The 12305-nt window shown below is 51.8% G+C and overlaps 1 protein-coding gene across 1 annotated transcript in view; it reads left to right on the forward strand.

Moving 5' to 3' along the window:
• LOC143981406 (fermitin family homolog 2-like) overlaps window positions 1-11759 on the forward strand; it is a gene marked incomplete at its 3' end in the record, with an annotated part of 37449 nt that extends 25690 nt beyond the window's left edge. The window contains exons 4-6 of the mRNA XM_077479235.1: window positions 7301-7333; window positions 7518-7743; window positions 11627-11759. Coding sequence (XP_077335361.1) covers window positions 7301-7333; window positions 7518-7743; window positions 11627-11759 — 392 coding nt within the window. The remainder of the gene's footprint in view (window positions 1-7300; window positions 7334-7517; window positions 7744-11626) is intronic.
• Between the last annotated feature and the right edge of the window lie 546 nt (window positions 11760-12305).

Genomic DNA, 12305 nt, shown 5'->3' on the forward strand with positions numbered 1-12305 from the left:
GCACACCCATCCCCGTGCCCATCTCCACGCCATTGCTCACACCCCGCACACCCATCCCTGCACCCCGTGCCCATCTCCACACCCACTGCTCACCCACCTCCACGCTCAACCATCGCTGCACCCCACGCCCATCTCCACACCCACTGCTCACCTACCCCCCCGCACACCCATTGCTGCACCCCACGCCCCCATTGTTCACCCCCCCCCCCCCCGCACACCCATCGCTGCACCCCATGCCCCATCTCTACCCCCACTACTCACCCACCCCCCCCGCACACCCCGCACCCATCGCCACGGCCATTGCTCACCCACCCCCCTGCACACCCAGCGCTGCACCCTGCGCCTTATTGCTCACCCCCCCCCCCGCACACCCATCCCTGCACCCTGCGCCAGTCTCCACACCCGTTGCTCACCCCCTGCACACCCATCACTGCACCCCACACCCATTGCTCACCCCCACCGCACACCCATCGCTGCACCCTGCGCCCATCTCCACGCCCATTGCTCACCCACCCTTCTGCACACCCATTGCTCACCCCCCCACACAAACCCATCGCTGCACCCCATGCCCATCTCTACCCCCACTACTCACCCACACCCCCCCCCCCCGCGCCCATTGCTCACCCAGCGCTGCACCCCGCGCCCTATTGCTCACCCCCCGCACACCCATCCCTGCACCCTGCGCCAGTCTCCACACCCGTTGCTCACCTCCCGCACACCCATCGCTGCACCGCCACACCCATTGCTCACCCCCCCCCCCGCACACCCATCGCTGCACCCCATGCCCATTTCTCACCCCCCCGCACACCCATCCCCGTGCCCATCTCCACGCCATTGCTCACACCCCGTACACCCATCCCTGCACCCCGCACCCATCTCCGCGCCCATCTCCATGCCCATTGCTCCCGCGCCCATTGCTCTCACCACACGCCCATCGCCATGCCATTGCTCACCCCCTTGTACACCCATCGATCACCCCACGCCCATCGCTAACCATCCCCCCCGCACGTCCATCACTAACCCCATGCCCATCTCCACGTCCATATCTGCACCCCACGGCTATCACCCATGTTTTTTATCTTAAAAAAAAAAAAAAAAGTACATAAAAATACCGGGGGATCTGCCAGAAATGCAGTGCACACCCAACTTTACATTTTTAAGCTGTAAACCTTCCCTCTATTTTACTGAAATAGCCAGGAAGTGCTGTCAGTCCAGATTAGTTCCCTGGACTAGAGAACACCCCCCCCCCCTTTCTCAGCTCCAAAACATATGGAGGTGTTATGGAGTCCATAAGGGGAGGACCGGGCAGTGCAGCCATTACTGCTTGGGATTTCCATGCAGCAAAGTCTATGCCAGTGATGGTGAACCTTGGCACCCCAGATGTTTTGGAACTACATTTCCCATGATGCTCTGGCACTCTGCAGTGTACTGGAGCATCATGGGAAATGTAGTTCCAAAACATCTGGGGTGCCGAGGTTCCCCATCACTGGTCTATGCTGTCAACCTAAACAGGAAGTCAGAAGCTCACTGGAGTTCTGTCAGGATCAGCGGGGATTTCTATGTACTTGCAGCATTTTTGTGAAGATACAACATTGGAACGGGTGCAATTACTAAATGTGTTTTATTTATTTTTTTCTACATATACTCTACATACACAGAAGCAGAACTATTTGGGTGTTCTTGTGTTTTCTTTTCGCACATTCTAATCTTTGTTGCGTGGTAAATGGTTTTATACTGACGCCTCGGGGTAGATAATTGGCGGCGGATATAAAACAAGTGTGCAACCAGTGAAGTCCGGGCTCCAGGCCTGCGTACTTGTTCTGGATCGGCGACTCGAAGTGTAGAACACTCGAGCACTTGCAGTGTATGTAAAACATAATCCTTGCATAATTTGCACGATTCCCCCGAAATCGGACACTGCTGAGATAATGCCTGCTCCAAAAAAAAAAAAAAAAAAAAAGATATCTTTTATTTGTTTTTTTTGTTGAAAATTACTCTGAACCCCAAAACATTTTCAGCAGAGACCCTAGGGAATAAAATGGCTGTTGCAACTTTTTATGTCACGCGGTACTTGCACAGTGTTTTTTTTATTTATTTTTTCAAACCTGTTTCATGAATAAAAAAACAAAAAAACAAACAGTAAAGTTAGCTTTTTTTTTTTTTTTTTTTTTTTTTGTATAATGTGTAAGATGATGTTATGCCGAGGTACATAGATACCTATTGCATCGCGCTATAAAATTGCGGACGCTCGTGGAATGACTCCAAACTTCAGTACTTAAAAATCTCTATAGGCGACTCTTTACGTTTTTTTTTTTATTTTTTTTTTACAGGTTACCTGTTTAGAGTTAGAGGAGGTCTAGGGCTAGAATTATTGCTCTTGCTCTTACGCACGCGGCGATACCTCACGTGTGATTTGAACGCCGTTTGCATATGTGGGTGCGACTTGCGTATGCGTTCACTACTCTTATTTTTTTGACACCTTTTTTTTTTTTTATTTTTTTTTTTTTTTTCTCTTTTAAATTATTTTTTCATCACTTTTATTCCTATTACAAGGAATGTAAACGTCCCTTGTAATAGGAATAGTGTGTGACAGGTCCTCTTTATGGAGAGGTGTGGGGGGGGTCTATAAGACCCCACATCTCTCCTCCCAGCCTGGAAAGACCGAGATCCAAAAAAAAAAAATAGAGGGAAGGTTTCGGCCTTTCCAACCACATCCCTGGCATTGTTTACTTCCGCCCGCCCGAACGTGCCGTCATAACGTCCTCTGAGGGTCATAGAGATTACTGGGGACCATCTGGTCACTAGAAATCTCTATGCTCCAACTTCCAGCAGTGACTGATTCGTTCGTAGAAGCACCGGGGAGGGGGGGGGGGGTTGAGAGAGAGGAGTCCCCTCCCCCCACCGCCACCTGTAAGAACGATCAATAGGCTGAACTGCCGCTAGATGATCTCTGGATGAAGCCTGTAAGCTGCACCCGTCATTCAGATATCCCCACTCGAAGTCAATGACGTCATATGACGCACCTTGGGGCGGGAAGTGGTTAATTTGCCAATGGCGGCTCAGATCTGTCATGCTGATTTTTTTTTTTTTGTGTCTCAACTTCGAAAATGCAAGGATGGAGACGCTTGACTTCCAGAATCCGGGGTACGTTTATTCATGTCGTCTGATACAAGGAAAATGCACCCGCTCCACTTCCTAAAGGTGCTTGGGCATCTCAGAGCCTATTTTATGAAGCACTTTAGGGAGTGAAACGCGTAGGCTGAGCAGGTGTATTTTCTTTGCATTGGATGACCTTAAGGCCTCATACACACAGGGCGTTTTTTACAGCTGCTTTTACCAGCATCGGACGTTTATTTTTTTATTTATTTTTTCCATTTGCCTCTCCATGTTGTATGTGTCCCATGCGCACACAGAGCGCCTAGAGGCGATTCAGTTCGCATTGTGCGCTATACAAGTGTTTCATTCATTCATTCACACAGGCTTTTAGGAGCTGTAAGTGGCGTAGGTATTTTCAAGTTGCCAAAAAAAAAAAACCCCAGAGCCAACGCGTTCTGAGGACCAATGTTAGAGCTGTAAAAACGGCTGACGCTGCTAAAAGCGCGTGTAATTTTGACATGTTAAAAAAAAAAAAAAAACACTTTTGCTGCTAAAAGTATTTGTGTGTTTTGATTTTGATATGTAAAAAAAAATAAAAATAAAAATGGTTCCTTTATGAGAGCCCATTGATTTTAATAGAAGTCGCATTCAAGTCGGACTTGTGGTGAGACTTGTGCGCTGAGGATCTTGAAGGGGAACCCCACGCCCAAAATGGAAAAAAAAAAACGGCATGGCCCCCCAAAATACAGAAAAAGGGTCTCGTATTGGATTTTAAGGGGAATACCTCACGCTTAAAAAAAGAAAAAAAAAAAGCATGGGGTCCCCCCAAAATCTATACCAGACCCTTATCCAAGCATGCAACCCCCCAGGTCAGGAAGGGGGGGCCTCTTCCCAACAACCGTGGGCGGTGGTTGTTGGGGTCTGCAGACAGGGGGGGGGGGGGCTTATCGAAATCTGGAAGCCCCCCTTTAACAAGGGGGAGGGCACCCAGAGCCTGACCCCTCCCCCCACCCTATGTGAACGAGTAGGGGTTACCCCTACGTATTTACCAGAAAGTGTCAAATAAAAACAGCAATCCCCTCTCCGGTCCTTCTCCCTCCTCCGGTGAGGTGTTCTCCCTCTGCCCCAAAGCACCCCCCCCCATGTTGAGGCGTGTGGCCTGGTATGGTCCAGGAGGGGGGAGGCACTTGCTGATCCCCTCCCCTTTCTGGACCTGCAGGGCTGTATGCTCGGATAAGGATCTGGTATGGCTTGTAGGGGGGACCCCACACCATTTTTTTTTTCTTTTTTTTTGGGGGGGCGGGGTGATTTCCCTTAAAATACATACTAGACCGAAGGGACTGGTATGTTCTTGGGGGGTGGGGGGACCCTAACGCTCTGTGTGTGTGTGTGAGGTCTAATAAACACACCCTGGGTTGTGGAAGTTGAGTGGCTCCTTGGTTGTGGATGTGTTGCAGATCAGGACCAGTTTCGGAGCCGGCTTCCTTCTATTGGTGGCAGCGGTTGGGTATCGCCTTGTAGCAGAGTAGTTGGGACCGTCTCAAAGCTGAAGATTTGTGGGTTGGAGATGTAGAGACAAGCGCAACACTCGCCCTGATTATCTCCATGACCTTCCCCCATAGATCGGGATTGGTGTCATTTTTGTAGTAAAAGCAAAGCAAATTGGCATTAACCCCCCCCTCCCCCAACCCTAGATAACCACCCCCCCCTCCCCCCAACCCTAGATAACCACCCCTGTTTTAAGGGAAAAAAAATGAAATGCCCTTTATACTTACCTGAATCTGTGATCACCTGGTACACCCGGAGGCGGGTCTTCTCTCTACTGATCTGTAGAATGGGAGGAGCCTCCTTCTGGCGCCCACATCACTAAAACATGACTTGGAAACGTCCCATTGGGCCCATCGATGGGGTCCTCCCAAGCCCCTAAAAAGAGTAGCAGCATGATGAGCTCACAATGAAGGGGTGGCACAAAGTCACAGCGGGGGCCCCGACTGCAGCGCTGGATCACCAATGTTCACTCTTGGGAGGGGCACTGGGGAGTATCACTTGACGCCGGATACAGGTAAGTTAACAGAGGCTTAGAAAGGACTCTAAAAAAAAAAAGTTGGTGGATTAGTGAGAGAGGATTGGTCATCAGGGTTGGGTCTTTTCCCAATTTTGGTCAAATGTCTTCTCCCCCCCCCCCCCCAAGTTTGGTCAAATGTCTTCTCCCCCCCCCAAGTTTGGTCAAATGTCTCCCCCCCCCCCCAGTTTGGTCAAATGTCTCCCCCCCCCCAGTTTGGTCAAATGTCTCCCCCCCCAAGTTTGGTCAAATGTCTCTCCCCCCGCCAAGTTTGGTCAAATGTCTCCCCCCCCCCAAGTTTGGTCAAATGTCTCCCCCCCCCCCCCCCCAAGTTTGGTCAAATGTCTTCTCCCCCCCCAAGTTTGGTCAAATGTCTTCTCCCCTCCCAAGTTTGGTCAAATGTCTTCTCCCCTCCCAAGTTTGGTCAAATGTCTTCTCCCCTCCCAAGTTTGGTCAAATGTCTTCTCCCCTCCCAAGTTTGGTCAAATGTCTTCTCCCCTCCCAAGTTTGGTCAAATGTCTTCTCCCCCCCCCCCAAGTTTGGTCAAATGTCTTCTCCCCCCCCCCCCCAAGTTTGGTCAAATGTCTTCTCCCCCCCCGCCAAGTTTGGTCAAATGTCTTCTCCCCCCCCGCCAAGTTTGGTCAAATGTCTTCTCCCCCCCCGCCAAGTTTGGTCAAATGTCTTCTCCCCCCCCCGCCAAGTTTGGTCAAATGTCTTCTCCCCCCCCCGCCAAGTTTGGTCAAATGTCTTCTCCCCCCCCCCCCCCGCCAAGTTTGGTCAAATGTCTTCTCCCCCCCCCCCCGCCAAGTTTGGTCAAATGTCTTCTCCCCCCCCGCCAAGTTTGGTCAAATGTCTTCTCCCCCCCCCCCCCCAAGTTTGGTCAAATGTCTTCTCCCCCCCCCCCCAAGTTTGGTCAAATGTCTTCTCCCCCCCCCCCCAAGTTTGGTCAAATGTCTTCTCCCCCCCCCCCAAGTTTGGTCAAATGTCTTCTCCCCCCCCCCAAGTTTGGTCAAATGTCTTCTCCCCCCCCCCCCCGCCAAGTTTGGTCAAATGTCTTCTCCCCCCCCCCCCCCGCCAAGTTTGGTCAAATGTCTTCTCCCCCCCCCCCCCGCCAAGTTTGGTCAAATGTCTTCTCCCCCCCCCCCGCCAAGTTTGGTCAAATGTCTTCTCCCCCCCCGCCAAGTTTGGTCAAATGTCTTCTCCCCCCCCCCCCCCAAGTTTGGTCAAATGTCTTCTCCCCCCCCCCCCCAAGTTTGGTCAAATGTCTTCTCCCCCCCCCCCCAAGTTTGGTCAAATGTCTTCTCCCCCCCCCCCAAGTTTGGTCAAATGTCTTCTCCCCCCCCCAAGTTTGGTCAAATGTCTTCTCCCCCCCCCCCCGCCAAGTTTGGTCAAATGTCTTCTCCCCCCCCCCCCCCGCCAAGTTTGGTCAAATGTCTCTCCCCCCCCCGCCAAGTTTGGTCAAATGTCTCTCCCCCCCCCCGCCAAGTTTGGTCAAATGTCTCTCCCCCCCCCCGCCAAGTTTGGTCAAATGTCTCTCCCCCCCCCCCCGCCAAGTTTGGTCAAATGTCTCTCCCCCCCCCCCGCCAAGTTTGGTCAAATGTCTCTCCCCCCCCCCGCCAAGTTTGGTCAAATGTCTCTTCCCCCCCCCGCCAAGTTTGGTCAAATGTCTCTTCCCCCCCCCGCCAAGTTTGGTCAAATGTCTCTTCCCCCCCCCGCCAAGTTTGGTCAAATGTCTCTTCCCCCCCCCCGCCAAGTTTGGTCAAATGTCTCTTCCCCCCCCCGCCAAGTTTGGTCAAATGTCTCTTCTCTCCCCCCGCCAAGTTTGGTCAAATGTCTCTCTCTCCCCCTCCCCCGCCAAGTTTGGTCAAATGTCTCTTCCCCCCCCCGCCAAGTTTGGTCAAATGGGCTTTAAAGACACTAGTTGAGCATGACAGCCAGCCAACTGCCATTTACTAATTCAGGTGGCACTCTTTGCATTTCTCCAGCGCAGGTATCCTGTAAAAGAATTGGATGTCTCCAAGTAATTGTTGCGTTTTTTAGGATTTTTTTTTTTTATTCTTTCCAGTTCTCATCCTCCTGCCCCCTTCATTTCTCTTCTCTGGCTCTCTCATTTCCTCTCTTTTTTTCCCCTCCTCTCTTTAGGCTCTGATGTTCTTTACATTGGTCCTGTTAAAGGTGAGTCTGGCTGCCTGCTGGGCCTTGTGTCTCTGTTCTGTTTTCACTCCTCGTTTTCCTTCCTTTTTGTGCATCTGACGTGTGCTAAAGCATGCAAGAAAATCTGCGTTCTGGGCGGGGTCCTGTGCGCCACCTTAAACCCTTTTTTTTTTTTTTTTTTTTTCTTTTTTTCCTCCTGTATTAGGAAGTATATACTCGAGTCCCGGGCTATACAGCAAGACCATGACTCCCACCTACGACTCCCGGGACGGCAGCCCCCTCTCCCCCACCTCGGCATGGTTTGGTGACAGCGCCCTGTCTGAGGGCAATCCGGGGATCTTAGCCGTCAGCCAACCAATCGCCTCTCCCGATATTCTCGCCAAATTATACAAGCCTCAGACCCTTCTCGACAAAGCCAAGATAAACCAAGGGTGAGTCTCTGCTGTCCCAACGGGCAAAGCGCAGCTTTAAGGTAACGCAGTTCTGTTTTCCCCACAAATCACTAAAGACATTTAAAAAAAACATGGGGATTCGGCCATTTGTAATCCTCTATACAGAGGCACTTTGACTGGGCGAGGGAGGGGCAACACCTAAAGCCAATCAGGAGTGCTAAATGTACAAGCTCGGACAAGAAACCTGCTGATAGGGCCACAGAGCAGAGGGAGGGGCTCATCAGTCTGCTTCTGTTCCTTCATTGTCTAGTCCAGTAGTCTCCAAACTGTGGATGGGGGGCCGGATGCGGCCCTTTGCTTCCTTTTATCTGGCCCATGGGGCACTATTCAATCCACTGACACCAATGCTGGGGCACAATTCTTGCCAAAGACGACAACAATGTGGAACTATTCCTCACAACGCCAATAATGGGACACTTTTGTCTCTCAATGTCACCAATGACGGGGCACAATTCCTGCCAATGTCACCAATGACGGGGCACAATTCCTGCCAATGTCACCAATGACGGGGCACAATTCCTGCCAATGTCACCAATGATGGGGCACAATTTCTGCCAATGTCACCAATGATGGGGCACGATTTCTGCCAATGTCACCAATGATGGGGCACAATTTCTGCCAATGTCACCAATGATGGGGCACAATTCCTGCCAATGTCACCAATGATATGGCATGATTCCTGCCAATGTCACCAATGATATGGCACGATTCCTGCCAATGTCACCAATGATGGGGCACAATTCCTGCCAATGTCACCAATGATGGGGCACAATTCCTGCCAATGTCACCAATGATGGGGCACAATTCCTGCCAATGTCACCAATGATGGGGCACAATTTCTGCCAATGTCACCAATGATGGGGCACAATTTCTGCCAATGTCACCAATGATATGGCACGATTCCTGCCAATGTCACCAATGATATGGCACGATTCCTGCCAATGTCACCAATGATATGGCACGATTCCTGCCAATGTCACCAATAATATGGCATGATTCCTGCCAATGTCACCAATGATATGGCATGATTCCTGCCAATGTCACCAATGATATGGCATGATTCCTGCCAATGTCACCAATGATATGGCATGATTCCTGCCAATGTCACCAATGATATGGCATGATTCCTGCCAATGTCACCAATGATATGGCATGATTCCTGCCAATGTCACCAATGACGGGGCACGATTCCTGCCAATGTCACCAATGACGGGGCACGATTCCTCCCAGTGTCGCCAATGACGGGGCACGATTCCTCCCAGTGTCGCCAATGACGGGGCACGATTCCTCCCAATGTCGCCAATGACGGGGCACGATTCCTCCCAATGTCGCCAATGACGGGGCACGATTCCTCCCAATGTCGCCAATGACAGGGCACGATTCCTCCCAATGTCGCCAATGACGGGGCACGATTCCTCCCAATGTCGCCAATGACGGGGCACGATTCCTCCCAATGTCGCCAATGACGGGGCACGATTCCTCCCAATGTCGCCAATGACGGGGCACGATTCCTCCCAATGACGGGGCACGATTCCTCCCAATGACGGGGCACGATTCCTCCCAATGACGGGGCACGATTCCTCCCAATGACGGGGCACGATTCCTCCCAATGACGGGGCACGATTCCTCCCAATGACGGGGCACGATTCCTCCCAATGACGGGGCACGATTCCTCCCAATGACGGGGCACGATTCCTCCCAATGACGGGGCACGATTCCTCCCAATGACGGGGCACGATTCCTCCCAATGACGGGGCACGATTCCTCCCAATGACAAAAATGACGGGGCACGATTCCTGCCAATGTCACCAATGACGGGGCACGATTCCTGCCAATGTCACCAATGACGGGGCACGATTCCTGCCAATGTCACCAATGACGGGGCACGATTCCTGCCAATGTCACCAATGACGGGGCACGATTCCTGCCAATGTCACCAATGACGGGGCACGATTCCTGCCAATGTCACCAATGATATGGCACGATTCCTGCCAATGTCACCAATGATATGGCATGATTCCTGCCAATGTCGCCAATGATATGGCATGATTCCTGCCAATGTCGCCAATGACGGGGCACGATTCCTCCCAGTGTCGCCAATGACGGGGCACGATTCCTCCCAGTGTCGCCAATGACGGGGCACGATTCCTCCCAGTGTCGCCAATGACGGGGCACGATTCCTCCCAGTGTCGCCAATGACGGGGCACGATTCCTCCCAGTGTCGCCAATGACGGGGCACGATTCCTCCCAATGTCGCCAATGACGGGGCACGATTCCTCCCAATGTCGCCAATGACGGGGCACGATTCCTCCCAATGTCGCCAATGACGGGGCACGATTCCTCCCAATGTCGCCAATGACGGGGCACGATTCCTCCCAATGACGGGGCACGATTCCTCCCAATGACGGGGCACGATTCCTCCCAATGACGGGGCACGATTCCTCCCAATGACGGGGCACGATTCCTCCCAATGACGGGGCACGATTCCTCCCAATGACGGGGCACGATTCCTCCCAATGACGGGGCACGATTCCTCCCAATGCCGGGGCACGATTCCTCCCAATGACGGGGCACGATTCCTCCCAATGACGGGGCACGATTCCTCCCAATGACGGGGCACGATTCCTCCCAATGACGGGGCACGATTCCTCCCAATGACGGGGCACGATTCCTCCCAATGACGGGGCACGATTCCTCCCAATGACGGGGCACGATTCCTCCCAATGACGGGGCACGATTCCTCCCAATGACGGGGCACGATTCCTCCCAATGACGGGGCACGATTCCTCCCAATGTCAAAAATGACGGGGCACGATTCCTCCCAATGTCAAAAATGACGGGGCACGATTCCTCCCAATGTCAAAAATGACGGGGCACGATTCCTCCCAATGTCAAAAATGACGGGGCACGATTCCTGCCAATGTCAAAAATGACGGGGCACGATTCCTGCCAATGACGGGGCACGATTCCTGCCAATGTCGCCAATGACGGGGCACGATTCCTGCCAATGTCGCCAATGACGGGGCACGATTCCTCCCAATGTCGCCAATGACGGGGCACGATTCCTCCCAATGTCGCCAATGACGGGGCACGATTCCTCCCAATGTCGCCAATGACGGGGCACGATTCCTCCCAATGTCGCCAATGTCGGGGCACGATTCCTCCCAATGTCGGGGCACGATTCCTCCCAAGTCGGGGCACGATTCCTCCCAATGTCGGGGCACGATCTCCCAATGTCGGGGCACCATTCCTCCCAATGTCGGGGCACCATTCCTCCCAATGTCGCCAATGACGGGGCACCATTCCTCCCAATGTCGCCAATGACGGGGCACCATTCCTCCCAATGTCGCCAATGATATGGTATGATTCCTGCCAAAGTCACCAATGACTGGGCACCATTCCTGCCAACGATGGGGCACGATTCTTGCCAATGTCTCCAAGGAAATGGTACGACTCCTGCCAATGTTACCAAGGAATGGGGCACAATTTTTCCCACTGACACCAGCAATGGACCATTGTTTGCTCTGTTATGCCCAGGGTCTTTTCTACTCCCACTGACCATGATCTGGCCCCGAATGCTGTCTGAAGGACAGTAAACTGGCCCTTTTTTGTTTATAAAGTTTGGAGACCCCTGGTCTAGTCACAGTGGGCAGAGAGGCGCCCAAGCTCTATTACCTAAATGCAGCAGAAAAAATTTGGGTCACCACTGGATGTACAGAAGGACAATGGTGGGTAAAACCGCTCCTTCATATGCATTTCATCTTTGTAGCGGGTCGCCCGGAGTTCAGCTTTACGATAAATGCTTCAAATAGAACTCCAGTCTGTTGACTGCGCTCTTCTCTCCCTTTCTAACATGTTGCAGGTGGTTGGACTCCTCCCGATCGCTCATGGAACAAGATGTGAAGGACAATGAAGCCTTGCTACTTCGATTTAAATACTACAGCTTCTTTGGACTTGAACCCCAAGGTAATTCAATGCTTTTCATTTTCCTCCCGGTGAGCTCCAACGCATTGCAGACATGTGTGAAGCAGAAGGGAATTTCAAGGGTCAAACAGGTTAATGCAGAACTGCTGTGGATCTCCTCCTATACTGGACGTCTGTAGAAAGATCAAACCAGCTCAGATAGGACCTTTTTGTAAATATTCGGAAAGACATCGGAGGATTAACAACCAACATTTTTATTTATTTTTTGCTTGATTTTTGCACTACATATTTGTAAGTGGTTAGCAAATCCCCAGCCTGACCTCTCTTGCCCCATCAGCCACCTAAAAGTAACGTAAGGAGCTGCGCTCACAAACCCGCAGATCTGAAACAAAAAGTGCAAGTGGATGAATAAAGTGACAAAGTCCAAAAATGTTTAAAGTGAAATGTATGACATCTGATAAATGAAACCGTCCGGAAAAGTCCTCCAAAGGAAAAGTAAGTGATTGGAAGAACCCAATACGGTGACCGTCTCCTGTGACTTTGTAGGACAATGTGAATCCACCACCACATAGAGTGCAAGCTTACCAGCCGCACAGGGCTTTAGAGCGTGTTGGGAC

Source organism: Lithobates pipiens, unplaced genomic scaffold (genome assembly GCF_037356315.1).
Source record: "Lithobates pipiens isolate NorthernLeopardFrog02 unplaced genomic scaffold, aLitPip1_a1.2 Scaffold_150, whole genome shotgun sequence".
Classification (NCBI taxonomy): Eukaryota; Metazoa; Chordata; class Amphibia; order Anura; family Ranidae; genus Lithobates; species Lithobates pipiens.